This window comes from Eulemur rufifrons, chromosome 7 (genome assembly GCF_041146395.1).
Source record: "Eulemur rufifrons isolate Redbay chromosome 7, OSU_ERuf_1, whole genome shotgun sequence".
Taxonomy (NCBI): domain Eukaryota; kingdom Metazoa; phylum Chordata; class Mammalia; order Primates; family Lemuridae; genus Eulemur; species Eulemur rufifrons.
This window is the reverse complement of record NC_090989.1, coordinates 100924094-100939232: the sequence shown is the minus strand read 5'-3', so window position 1 is coordinate 100939232 and position 15139 is coordinate 100924094. Positions and strand designations below refer to the sequence as shown.

Sequence of the window (15139 nt, the reverse complement as noted above, 5' to 3'; positions counted from 1 at the left end):
GCCAAAGGCCACGGGAATGAACTTGGGAAGTGGATTCTCCCATCAGACAAGACTTGAGATGACCCTAGCCTTAACTGACAACTTTATTGTAGCCTACCAAGAGGCTCTGAGTCAGAACTACCCAGCTAAACTACTCCTGATTCTGAATCAACAGAAATTGTGACATAATAAATGTTTGTTGTTTTAACCTGTTACAGCAACAATAGATAACTAATACATGTTACATCCCCAATGTAACACATTTAAAATTGTCCTCATCCTAAGTCATCAATTTTGTTAGTTTCATCTAAAGATAGAGGAAAATGAATACAAATCTACAAAAATAAGTATTTCATAGGTCTAGTTCTGCATCATAAGAAAAAGTTCTATAGATGTTTACAAAATTTGGAGACTGTGTTTGGGATGACCTGATTTATAAGTTTCTATAACATGAATAAACCTCAATTGAGAGTGGAGGTTCTCAAACATACAGGCAGTCTTTATCTAGAGCAGCTGAAACAAAGGTACAAGAAGCCCATAGAACTGTGGATCAGGAGATATATGTCCCATGTATTAAAATACTTGAGTCAGAGAAAACCAACTGTGGTTTAAATATGAGTTCCCTCACCCCCTAAATCAGAATTCACTAAGGAAGAAGTTCAGAACTTCAGGCATTGATGGCAATGGAGATGCTTCTCTATGTAGCAAACACCAAGGTGAGTAGAGCCTTTAATTTAGAATAGTTATCAATTTTCCCAAGAAATGGTGGGGAAATCATCTGATATATAGGATGGTTCCAATTCAGTAAACATTTATAATGTGTACTTGTCAAGCACAGAGGTTGTTAATATGAGTGAATAAAAATTAAATTTCTGGGCCAGGTGCGGTGGCTCACGCCTGTAATCCTAGCACTCTGGGAGGCCGAGGAGGGCAGATCATTTGAGCTCAGGAGTTCGAGACCAGCCTGGGCAACAGCGAGACCCTGTCTCTATTAAAAAAAAAAAAAAAATAGAAAGAAATTAGCTGGACAACTTAAAATATATAGAAAAAATTAGCCGGGCATGGTGGTGCATGCCTGTAGTCCCAGCTACTCAGGAGGCTGCGGCAGTAGGATTGCTTGAGCCCAGGAGTTTGAGGTTGCTGTGAGCTAGGCAGATGCCATAGCACTCTAGCCCAGGCAACAGAGTGAGACTCTGTCTCAAGAAAAATCAAAAAAGGTTAAGTTTCTGGTATAGAAGAATGTATAGTTTAACAGAGAAGTGAGACTTGTATGTTTTAAAATTAAGATTATAAAACTTATATTATTTTCCTATTTTTGGTAAATTACCACAAATTTAGTGACTTAAAACATCACAAATTTATATTACAGTGGCATTCAGAAGTCCAAAATGGGTCTCCCTGAGCTAAAATAAGGTGTTGACAGGGCTTCATTCCTTCTGGAGATTGTAGAAGAGAATGTTTCCTTGTTTTTTCTAGCTTCTAGAGGCTGCTTGTGTTCCTTGGCTTTTGGCCTCTTCCTCCATTTTCAAGGCCAGCAGCATTGCATCTTCTGATTATGACACTACTGTCTTCTTATAAGGACCCATATTATTACACTCAGCCCAGTGGGATAACCCAGGATAATCTTTCCCATATCAAGATCCTTAACTTAACTTAATCACGTTGCCAAAATGTGATAAAAACTGAAAACCTAATGAAGGTTCATGGCTGTGTGGCTGAATCAATTGATATTAAGAAAATGAAAAAGCAAGTTAAGACTGGGAAAAAAGTACAAGACATACATCTGATAAAAGACTTGTGTCCAGAATAGTTAAAGAACTCTAACAACTCAATAACAAGAGACAACTTGATTTTTTAAATGGGAAAAATATTTGAATAGACACTTTATCAGAAGATATATGAATGACAAATAATACAAAAGAAAATCACAGTGAGGTATTATTACACCACTACTCAAATGACTAAAATTAAGAAGACTGACTATTTCACATTTCAGCAAGAATAGAGTACAACTGGAACTCTAAGTTCAGTTTTTATAAAGTTAATACACTCTTACCATACAACCCAGCAGTCCAACCCTTAGGTGTTTACTCAAGAGAAATGAAACTATGTATACACAAAGACTGTTGTACATGAATATTCATAGCAGCTTTATTCTTAATAGCCAAAAAGTAGAAACAGTTTTGTGATTATATTGTGACATAATCATATACATACAATGGACTTAGCAATAAAACAAAATGAACCGATAAATGGGACAACATGGACGGATCACAGAAGCATTATGATAAAGGAAAGAAGTTAGACAAAAAGACAATATATTGTATGATTCCATTATATGAAATTCTGGAAAAGGCAAAACTGTAGTGACGAAAAGCCTTTTAGTGGTAACTAGGGTTAGGAGAAGGTAATTATCTGCAAAGGGGAAGAGGTAACTTTTTGGAATGATGGAGATGTTCTACATCTTAATTGTAGTGGTGGTTATGACTGTATTTTTCAAAATTCATCTATACTATATAATTAAAATGGGTAAATTGCATTGTACATAAATCATACCTAAATAAAACTGAATTAAAACACCTCTACACACACAAGCACAAATCCAGTTTAGTAGTTTGCTAATCTTAAAGCAATGGAACATAAAGCAATTCACTTTGTGTTTTAACTTCGAAGGTAATATATGAATAAATCTGAGCTCTTTAGGAATAGGTTTATATATGCTAGTACTATGAAATTCAAAGGAAAATCTCTTTCTGCCTGGGATTACTGGAAGAAGACAGAATTTTTGAGCTTCCTCTTGATGACATCAGAGAATTGGAATTAGATTAGAAGAGCGAAAGGGTGACTGACCTAAATGCCACAGGAAAGTAAGTCCCAACTCTGGGAATCATTTGAAGTCCAACTGGGGTCCTTGGCTTCAGGCAAGAAAGAATTCAGGAGTGAGCCAACAGTGTAAAGTGAAAGTAAGTTTTATTTAGGAAGTATAGAAAATATACTCCACAGACAGAATAGAGGCTAGTTCTCCCTTCGGAGGAGAACAGCATCCATGGTCCCTTTAGTTCCACTATTTAAGCAATGGCTTAACTATAGGCTGAACAAGGGGAGGAATATTCATATTATTTCTTGGAAAGGGGCAGTGTTTTCCTAGAATTAGTGTAACACCCCCCCTTTTGAATAAATGTGGTCAATCCGGAGCTATCATGGCTATCTACAGTAAGTAAATTAGATTGGAGGACTGGGGCGGTTGGGGGGGGGTGGTTAAACAAGAATCTGCATTGCTAACCAGCTCACTGGTTAGTTGGTAATCTCAAAAAAAATTGAGAAACACTGCTTTAAGATTTAGCAGATATTTTTGCTGTGTGCTGATTCTAGTATTTAGAGATCTTGGAAACCAAAGTTAGCCTCATAGAAGTTATCTGTAGCTTTGTCTTGGTTTATTAAAAAATGTTATATCTTTACTGTGTTTTAATGTAGCTATAATTCTCAATGCTTATATTTCATAAATAAGAGTTTAAAAAAAAAAAAAACAAGCCAGCATTCTTTATTAATTAGTCCTCTCTAGAATTTATATTGTTGACTGCTCAAAGCGGCCTCTATTTGTAGCAATATTTTTCAGGTTCGTTTCTTTGCCATTTCCCTTAGCTTAAGGTACCTAAGACATGTTACCTTGTGTTTACCATTGCTGTACAGTATGGAGTAAATAAAGGTGTATGTTTATTATTAAATGTAAGTGAATTATAGTGGATATCAAATAAAAGAACAGGTTTTCATAAATTGTATTTATAAACAGACTTGTTGACTTAAGATGAGATTACGTCCCAGTAAACCCATTTTAAATTGAAAATATCGTACATCAAAATGCATTTAGTACACCTAACCTGCTGAACATCATAGCTTACCCTAGCCTGTCTTAAATGTGCTCAGAAAACATACATTAGCCTACAGTTGGGAAAAATCATGTAACACAAAGCCTATTTTATAATAAAGTATTGAATATCTCATGGAATTTATTGAATACTGTACTGAAAGTGAAAAACAGAATGGTTTGTATGAGTATTCAAAGTACAGTTTCTACTGAATGCATATTGCTTTCATACTATCATAAAGCAGAAAAATCTTAAGTTGAGCCATCATAAATTGGGGACCATCTGATAATGGGTCTAATGGATAATTGTCTTCTCTGAAACTCTTCTTTAGTCTCTTAACAAGCATGTTAACCCCAAATCATTCTTTGTAGTATTTAGCTGCCTATTTATTATTTAAATTCCAACACTTAATCTTACATGTATTTTTATGTATTTTCAACAGTGATTCTTTTCTTGCACACCGAGAAAGTATACAACAGATGATGAGAAATTTTTCTGAACCTTTTGGAAGAGACTTGCTCAGTATCTCTGATGGTAGAGGGAGAGTTCGTAATCATACAAGACATAATGATGATGAAGATTCCTTGACTGTAAGTTCGTTTTTAGAAAGACAATTAGTGAGAAGGTCCTGTAGGAATTTGAAGAAAATGATTATGGAAGTATATATTTATGATGATAGAATATCACTATACTTGTATTATAGATATAACTATTATATAAAAGGGGGGACCTATTGGAAAGCTGAATCCTTGAACAATGAATTGTTAGCCGTATACAATTCCACTGTATGCTACCAAAACATTCAGAACCATATTATAAGCCAAACTTAAACCATTATTTTTCATATATATGTGTGTGTGTGTGTCTGTGTGTGTGTGTGTGTGTATATATATATCACTTTATAACTTCTTCCTTGTCTAAAATTAGGTTAGGCAAGGAAATAACTGTCCTGTCCCATACATTTTTTTTTAATACTTTAAAATAGTATCAGAAGCTACAGTTTAATGAATTATATTTATTGGACCAGGAAACACTAATCTTTTGCATGGTTATCTTGGATCTTCAAAGCTTAGGTTAACCTTTAATTGTATCTCAAAAGCCTTGCACAACTGTAGTCTATTTACATAAGTCTTGTCTGAGAGCAAAGCTGAGAGGTTACAACTGAAACATACTCAACTTAAAAAAAAAAACCCAGGATATTTATGTATCTTAACCATTTTCTTTTTTGCCTCTTTTATTTATTTCTGTTGCTTTTTCGGCCTCAAGAATGGCAATTCTAAGATAACAAATCTGCAGGGATTTCTATAAAGGTGAATCTCTACAACTGAAACATAGATATTTGGAACTCAGTAAACATTGAATTGGTCAATTGAGGAACTTCCAGAATCTTCAAGAAAAAATTTTTATATTTTCTGTTTGAGTAAGCTTAAATAGAGCAAAATATTTCAGATAGTGCTAAGGAGTTTGATGAATAAAATTACCTTTCCATTTAAAGTAAAAGTAATCTTCACATTCTTTTTCATACATATTATTCCCAAGCAGCATATTGACATCCCAACTATTTTTCTTTTAATTAGTGAATAGTGGTATCATTATATATACTTTTAGTACTTATCAGTTTCCATAAAAGTTTAAAATTAATATCAGAGTAAAAATGTCAAAGAGGGCAAAAAAAAAAATAACTTGTGATATTCCGAAATTATATCTTTTATGTAAGCATTAAAATATTTTGTATATTTGCTGTAACTATAGCAAGGAAAGAGTAGGGCTACATATAGCTCTTTGTATTTATGTGTATAAATGGTCTATTCATAGTTTTTATGGAGGAAGCAAGAAGTGACAATTTTATTCCCTTTCTTGTAAGCATAGAAAGGAGACCTGTTTATAATTCAGCTGAAAATTTTTTATTGAAGATGTCTATACCCATCAGCTATAACTCTGCTGGTCATCCATTGGAAGCAGAAATAAATGTTTCTTGTATTTAAAACACTCGTATTTAAAACACTGAATGTTTAACAAGAGCAGGAATAGGAGATATATAACTAAAAAGGTAAAGTTCTGTGAAACTGTAGTTTGTAAGATTCATAATTTACAACTGTTTGCACTTTAGCATGCTTCATATTATATTTGTCTTGCCAAAGTGCCTTTAAAATAAGTGTTGGGGGAAAAGAAGAAAATTTACAGCTCAAGTAATATGGTTGCATAAATGTGATGATTAAATAAGAAAAGCCTCGTAGGAAAACAATTCCAAATATAAAGGAAAGCCAAGACCAACATTTGAATGAAGAACTAAAATAATTGCAACCTTTTTGTGATAGCCAGGCTGCTATAACAAAATACCTTGAACTGGGTAGCCTATAAACAACAGAAAGTTATTTATCACAGTTCTGGAGGCTAGGAAGTCTAAGATTAATGTGCTGGCAGATTCACTGTCTGGTGAGGTTTTGCTTTCTGCTTCGTAGAGGGTATCCTTACATGATGAAAGGGGCAAATAAGCTCCCTCAGACTTTATTTATAAACCACTAATCTCATGCAAGAGGGCCGAACCCTCATGACCTAATCATCTCCTAAAGGCCCCACCTATTAATACTACAGATACTCCTGAACTTATGATGGGGTTACATCTCGATAAATCCATCATAAGTTAAAAATATCTTCCCTCAAAAATGCATTTAATACACCTAACCTACCAAACATCATAGCTTAGTCTACCCTATCTTAAACATGCTCAGAACACATACATTAGCCTATAGTTGGGCAAAATCATCTAACACAAATCCTATTTTATAATAAAGTGATGAATATCCCATGTAATTCATTGAATACTGTACTGAAAGTGAAAAACAAAATGGTTGTATGAGTACTCAACGTGTATTTTCTATTGAATGTGTATCACTTTCATACTATCATAAAATCAAAAAAAAGTTGGGGACTGTTTATATTACATTTTATTATGTTACTGTTTATATTATATTTGGGATTAGGCTTCAACATATGAATGTGGGGGGATGGATCCTTGTATTTAGACGATAGTGCTTGTCTAATTTATAGTGGCAGAAATTAGCTTTTGTCTATGATTATTAATCATTTATTAGCATCGTCTAAAGTCTATAGGCTAGCATCCAATAAAACTTTCTAGAAAGTGGAAATGTTCTGAATGTGAATTGTCTAGTAGCCACTAGCCACATGTCTACTGAGCCCTTGAAAGGTGCCTATTGCTACTAAAACTAAATTTTAAATTTTATTTAATTTTAATTATTTTAAATTCAATTTTAAATGCCACATGTGGCTAGTGACTACTTTAATGGACAGCACGATGATAGTCATTCAAATAGATTCCAAATCAGTTAGCTTTTTCTTAAACAATGGTAAGTAAAGAGTGCTAATCATCTATGTGGGAACCTATCATCTTATTTCTCATTTTGTAATCTCTCTTTAAACATTTTTTCCAAGAAAAACTGCAGTATTCATCTACCTACTAAAAGTAAATGGTAAAAAAAAAAAAGTAAATGATAATTTAGACCAACACATTTCATAAAACATAAGTCTCATGGCTTTTTAAATGGTACCGTTGCTCGGTAATATTTACTTGCCTCTTGCATCTAAAATCAAGTGATATACATTTTTTTTTATTACATTGTATCAATTATCTTAGAAAGCTAACATCAATATATTTTTTTTCTTGTTCAAACTATGAAAATCTTTTGCTAATCAAGAGCACTGAGCATTGTTGAAGGGCAGTGGTAATTTTTTAAATACAGGAATTTCATCCTATTACACTGGGTTTTCAAGGGAACATTCAGCCTTTTAGCCAAAACTCATTTTTTTACCTGTATATTTGTAATTCATACTGGGGAGATAAGGCTCTCCTTTTCCCTAGGGTGTGGTATATTTGACAAGTTTGTTTCTAAATATGAAGGACTTATGTAATAGCAAAAATAAATTTAAAAAAAAAGCAACAACAACAAAAACCTGTATCCCAGCTTTTCCCACTGACTTTTCTAACAGTCAGTGTTTTATAACAAGAAGTGAATGTGGGAACAGAAATTAGAAATTGATTGCAGAAAATGGAAAAGACTGCTTGCTGCTAATAAGTTTGAAAAGAGCAGAATCAACAAGATAATAGGCTTTTGAGCATGGTAACTCTGAGTTTATCTGAAATTTTAATAAAAATTGATATAAAACTTTATTTTTACAAAGTAAGGTTTTAAAATGAGTGTTTTGATTAAATAGTGAGCTGTGCTTAGGCTTTTAAGCATAGTAGATGAAAATTCGTATTTCATATAGATACCTTGGTAATTTTTTATTTTTGGTCAATTTCTGGATAGTTGTCATCTTTATCAGCCATATTATAAGGGAAAACAAAGACTCATAGTAGAAATAGAAACAAACTGTGCCATTTCCTTGTGTGTATATTATTAGCATTTTAATCCATGATTTCTTTATAGGGATATTTTTAATAGAAGCTAGTTGTTCATTTTGTAAGGATTAGTTTTGTTTAAAATTAGATTATTTAGTCTATAAATTTATTTAACTAGGTACCTTTTAACTCAAGCTTATGACATTTAGACTGAGTGATGGTGCCAGACCAATCTAAAATCTGTTCTTTCTTTAAGTAAAAAGAAATAGAAATAGAAATTCTATTGGTGCATCTAAAACACTTTGGAGACTACTAGGTATACATTATAAGTATATATCATCTGATATCATTTATTATAAAATTTAATAGAGGCACAGTTTTCTCTATTTTCAACATAACTTACACAGGGAGGAAATAATCTATCACTGAATTTTATACTGATAAATTATTATATTATGTATATTGTATATAGTATATTATCATCTATTATGGTAAAACTTTATCATTGAATGGTAAAACTTTATACCTTTTACTCAGAAATTCAAAATTTATCTTCAACATTTAAAACTTCCAAGTAGTGAAAGTTTTTAGTTTGTATATACCTAAAACTTTGTTTTTTTTCATCTGTATCTGTTGAAGAATATGATTTGTGAACTATTAATTTTGATTATTTTGTCTATTATACTTAACATTGTTTTGTCTATCAAAGATACTAAATATTTTTAAATCTATGTGATCATTTCTGAAGTCTACATTAATTTCTTATTCCATAACTGGTCCTTAGGAGGTATTAAATTTTTTTCTCAATATCTCTACTGATCTTTTGGAATTTTATTAATGTATATAAAATTCTTATTTTTAATCATTTACAGGAAAAATTAACTGTTCTTTAAAAAATATTGAATTGATCAGGCTCAGTGGCTCACACTTATAATTCCGGCACTTTGGAAGCCAAGACAGAAGGATCACCTGTGCCCAGGAGTTTGGGACTACCCTCAGCAGCAACATAGTGAAATCCTGTCTCTACAAAAAATAAAAAAATTAACTGGGCATCGTGGCATGCTCCTGTAGTCCGAGCTACTCAGGAGACTGAGACAAGGGGATCACTTGAGCCCTGGAGTTCAAGCCTGTAGTTAGTGAGCTGTCCTTGCACCACTGCACTCCAGCCTGGGCAACAGAGTAACACCTTGTCTCTAAAAAAAATTAAAAAAATAAAAAAGGAATAGTTGAGCAAAGGAAAGATGATTTAATCATTGTAACTTATTTTTTAATTAATTTTGGCATGGGTTTGCATTTCCTTTGAGAAATATTTATCTTAATCCATAGCAAATATTTTTTCTTTCAGCTGCCTTTAATAAATACTAGAGTAGTCATATTTTCAAGTGATACATGGCCTCCCTACTTGCTACCAGGCTCCTATCAGGGCCTACAATAAATAATCATATAACTTAAAATATATATGTTGAATTCTTTTTGATTAAAAGGTTTTGTAATTTTTTAGCTCTCAGCTATGTGGTTATGCAATGCATTTCTTTCTTTTCCAGGCATTAGTATATAATAAATATTAAAATTAATTGAATATTATTTTCCTAGGCAACGAGTTGTTCTCTTGTACCTTTTGGCAGTTTTGGTGGTATGGTTCGTATCATGAGATACAAACAATTTTTGCAATATTTTCTAACAAATATTTATTTTTCATTAACTCCAGCAGACTGAATTGGCATCCAGTCTCACTAACTTTCATAATGGCTTTTTAGTATTTGTACTGAAAACCTCTGTTTTATGTATTAAGTTTATCTCAGAATGTTTTAGCATGTGTTTTCTAAAGTAAGTCATGTCAACATATATAAAATCATTCTTGAAAAATGAAAAGTAGATTTTAATAGATGAATATTTTCTTGATTTACAAAAGGGGTCATCATAGTTGTGTTTGAAAGTTGGAGACTTCCACATTCTTATGATAACTTAAAGGTAAAACAGTACAAAACTATAGGTAGATAAGCACAACATTTGGGAAAGCTCAGCTTGGCTGCTTTCTTTGTTGACAATTTGTCCATGCTGCTTTTCCTTGCTCATACACTTGAATCTCTACTCTGCAACCAGCATTTCTTCCATCCCCATTTCTTTGGGTTTTGGTACTGTGTCCATGATGCTAGTTTCTAACACACCAAAAGCATTCTGAGAAGTAGCAGAGAATAGCATGAATCTGAAACATTTATATTTACATTCTCATGAAAAGATTTTTTTAAATTCTTTTTTGCTACATTTGAACCATTCATTGCCCTGAAGTTTGTCTTACAAGTATAATATTTATCCCTACTGACCAGAGTTTTTACTGGGACAAATGACCAAAAAAAGAAAAAAAGCAATTATAACACAGAGTTGTCAGTAAAATGATCAGGAAGTTCTGCATGCTGTGGGAGCAAAGATAGAAAAAAGCACTTAATCCAGACCTTTTGAGGTGGAGTGGGGCGGGGGTGAATCAGAGAAGACTTCACGAACCTTAAGGATTAGTAGGAGTTAGCCAGAAAAATCAGGAGAAGAAAGGAAGAGTATTCAGCACAGAGAAAACAACATGTGCAACGACCTGGCATCTAGGGAGCTAAAAGATGTTTAGGATGTTTAGAGTATGAGTTGAATGATAGATATAGATGAAGATAAGGTGGTAACCAGAGACTTTTAGGCCTTAGTAAGAGCAGGGGAAGCAGTTGATGGACTTTCATCACAGTGGTAATGAGTCAGATTCTCATTTTTAAAAGATCATTATTGCCTGCAGGGGAGAAAAAGATTAGAAGGGACCACCATGGAGGCAGGGAGGCCAGGAGGCTGTTGAAGCATCCTGAGCCATAGTATTAGTGATGGCCTCTACTTGATAATGGCTGTAGTAATAATGAAATTATTTCATTTGAGAAAGAGTTAAAGAGATGAATGGATAGAACTCGGTGATTGATGTGGTTGAAGGAGCAGTAGAGAGGGAGAAGAGAAGTATTCCACCCATTTTTATGGCATGAGGAATTAGGTAGATGGAAATGCCACTGAACTAAGGCATTGAGTCATCACAGATTCAAGAGTGGGAGTTGTCAAAACTATCATTTTGAGTGTTTTGCATTTGAGGCATCTGTGAGTTGTACAGGTAGATTTGTCTTGTAAACAGTTTGTATATATGAATTTGAGCTGAGCTAGAGATAATTTGTTCATTCATTCAGCAAATAAAGCACTCTTAGGTGCCAGAAATTATTTTCTAAGATTTGAGTATATAGTAGTAAATAAGACAGAGAAGATAGCTCTGCCCCCACAGAGATTATTTTTATAAAGTAAGAAGACAGATAATAAACAACAAAATAATTTCACATATCATAGTACTCTGAAGAAGTTGAAACAGGGTAATGATATAGAGGCAGGTGGGAGGCAGGGATTACACAGATGACCAGCAACAGCTTTTTTCAGGAGGTGATACCTGAATGATGAGAAGGAACTAACTATGCTAAAAGTCAGGAAGAAACATTGAAGGCAGAGAGAGGAGCATGTGTACAAAATTCCTGAAGTCCTTAGAGGCCTAATGGAGTGTCTCAACTCCAGTTTGTACCCCTACTTTTTCTTACTTCAGAGTGTTGGGCCACCCCAGAGCAAGTACAGATATATCTTTTGGTGGTTAATTGGACAGTGAATTGAGAAAAGGGCAGAATATACCCAAATGTCTTATCTTTTCCTCCCTCTCCTTTCCTCCTTCTTTGGGCTAACCTTTCCATCTCTCATGAATTATGTTTGATACAGGCCCTGATTCTCAGCCTAGTGTTGAAACAAAATATTCAGAATATTTTCTGAATTGTCTTTGAATCTCTGAAATGCAGGTTAATTCTACTTCAGTCCTTTTTGTACCCAAAGATATATTGGTATGTCCTAAATGTGCCTTTGTTGTTCCCTACAATATTAAGTACAGATTCTAAGGAGGAATTTGGTTTTCCTTTCTCATCTATTTCCCATTATTACTATCAGTAAAAACCCGCTAGAAGGTAAAGACACAAGCAAGCCTTTGATAATTCCTTATTTAGACCCAGCTTAGCACATGGCAGAGCAATCTCCAGGAGGACTGAAATACCAGCATTGAACCACAGTGCCTTGAGATTCAGAACTCCTCTTGTGAGGAGTTTCCTAAATTAAGCAACTCCCTTTGTTTTATAATAGTAGGCAACTCATTAGGTGCCACACTAGAATATGTGCTTTACTATTATTTTCTGGTGAGTGTTCCAGTGATAAAACCTAAAATACATAGCAGATTTTTCTAGACCAAGGTTTCTCAACCTCAGCACTACTAACATTTTAGGCAGGATAATTCTTTGTTTTGGGGGGCTGTCCTATGCATTGTAGGATGTTTAGTAGTATCCCTGGCCTCCACCCACTACATGTTAGTCATACACCCTCTTCATTTGTAACAACCCAAAATGACATTTTTGCCAAATGTCCCCTGAGGATCAGAAACAATCTTGGTTGAGAAATCATTGTTCTAGAGGAATTCTTAACTGTTCTTCTGAAGAAGCATGCCTCATGTTTAAGGTTACGGCCTACTGATCCTTCAGTAGGCAGCAAATTGAAGGCCTGTTTCTAAAGGGGATTGACCTCTATCACCTGGACCCTACTGATGAGAGGAGGGCTGGCTATCTGAGGGGTAACTTCTGTCAGCCATGTGGTATTGGTGGAGGTGACGCTGGCATCTTTTTCCCAAGTTTTATTTATTTGCATGGTGGGGTATTACGGGGAGTTAGCTACGCTTCCAGCAAAAAATCAGGTCCCTCGGGCAGGGGTCGTCACAAAGGGTGAAAAAATAGTAAGAAATAGAAATAAAAATAATACAGAGGCAAAAATATAGTTTATAAAGAATTGATTTATGAAGATAGATAAAGGAGGGTACTCAGAGAGCTACACAACTTTCCCGTCAATCGTGAAGCCTAGATTGAAGTTTTACATCAGCATTTATAGGCACAGGTACAGTGATTGGTTGCCAGGGGTAACAGATTTACATAATAACAGGTAGTTTGGTTTAGGTCCAAAGTCTCCCAAAAGGCTTCTACAGATCCCTTAATTAACTCTATCTGTGTGAACAAATGGTTACAAAATCTTTTTAGGACAAACTTCTAAGTTTTGAGATAAAGCTATCACTTTAGCAAAAACAGAGACATCGTGGCTCTGTATTGTGTATTAGGATAGAATTTTCAGAAGTCAAGCAAGAGCTGTCCCTTATGCTAATTACTTTAACCACGTGGGTCCGTCTCGGGGCGGCATGTCTTTATTGATCAGCTCCCATCCCATGGCTCCACGTCCCATCCCGTGGCTCCATGCAAAACCTGCTTTGTAATTCAAAGCGGATGAGAACCACAGGCTTGAAACTGCAGCGTCACCTTGGAATGCAGCTGCTACTGACCATTGAGATGCCTTGTGAGGCAAGGCAGCTTTTGATATGCGAACTAACATGTTCACATTTTCCTTCAGGGCAAAGCCTTGCAAAACTCCTGAAATCATTTCTGTCTCTAAAAATATAGGGGGCATTTCCATAAATCAATATTTCTTAGGCTCAACAGGGTATTGAGGTGCAAGAAGGAAAAATTTGAAGACTATCCTATGCTAGAGTTGTTCTAGTCTAGAATACATCACTCAGTATTTAATATTAACCAAATTATGTTTTGAAAAAGCTGATGAATGATATATGTGTAATTATAGGTAGCTGCATGTATATGTGTATATATACACCTGTATATATATGTATTTGTAGTGTTACAATTCCCTAATCATTTCTATGTTGGCTGTTTGGGATTTTGCATATGCTTCAATTTTCTCTTTAACAAATCACTTTCATTGTATGGTCCTTATATTATCTGCCTGGTTGATTACTACATGAGATCTTATTAAATGAATTGAAAAAAAATTTTTCAGCTGTTTTGGGAAGATTTATTTGCTTCTTTTGTGTTGTACTTGTAGTTAATAACATACTTCCTAATATCCTGTAGCGTACAGATGTCAACCCTTTTCAGGCAATGGACCGAATGATGTTAAATATGAGAAACAGTATGCAGGAATTACAAAGAAACTTTGTAAGTACTAAAAATAATGTGTTGAGAACATTGTTTTGAGTTATTGGTATACTCTATCTTATAGTGGCTTTCAAAGCATTCTTTAAAGCACAGTTCACAGTGGTTATAAAATATATCTTACATGATTAACCCAATAAACGATACTTGTCTACTTTTTAAATATACCTGAAACAAAAGTTTTGTTAAAAAAATGATCATACTACTTACAGCGTGTGCTGATATTTTCTATTTTATTTCATATTTTAAAAATCCTGGTTACAACACACTAAATTGATTTTATAACTTGTGAGTTTGAAAAAATAATATTAGTTAACTTTCAAAATTACAAAAAATTCAACCTTAAAAACATTTATTCTACTGAAAGTCACTATTGAAAATGAGCATTTTATATGGATTTGAATATTTTTATTATTTATAACCTGTCTGCTTAAAAGGATTTGTAGTATCTAAGGAATTAAGTTTTTAGTGTTAAAAAAAAACTCTGAAAAACAAATTTCAGAAATGATGTTTAGATAGTGAATTAGATCCATATAGTCCAAATACAAACTAGTACTAATGTAACATTCTTACTTTTCTACTCATAATATTAACATCAAAAATGAATCACTTGATTCTGAGGACAACCTATATCATTCTTATCAACCAATTTGGATTCTATGATAATTTCAGAATGCCCAAATCTATCTGGAGCATTACTGATTTTAGTAATGTAGCAATCTGGTACAGGAGGTATGAAACTTCTTGATGTATGTTTAATTGGCTCTGCATTGTCAATATTGCACACAAGCGTCAACCACTAACTATAGAAGTATCACAGGTTTCATGGTACAGCACCTTTATTGAAATCT

The 15139-nt window shown here is 33.9% G+C and overlaps 1 protein-coding gene across 3 annotated transcripts in view; it reads left to right on the top strand.

The window, feature by feature from the left end:
- MLF1 (myeloid leukemia factor 1) overlaps positions 1-15139 on the top strand; it is a 38394-nt gene that overhangs the window by 17226 nt on the left and 6029 nt on the right. The window contains exons 2-4 of one of the 3 annotated variants that reach the window (XM_069473036.1): positions 4288-4435; positions 9799-9843; positions 14208-14291. In XM_069473036.1, the coding sequence (XP_069329137.1) occupies positions 4288-4435; positions 9799-9843; positions 14208-14291 (277 nt within the window). Of the gene's footprint in view, positions 1-4287; positions 4436-9798; positions 9844-10141; positions 10177-14207; positions 14292-15139 lie in introns of those variants that run through there. The other 2 variants (XM_069473037.1, XM_069473038.1) reach the window with 2 other exon arrangements.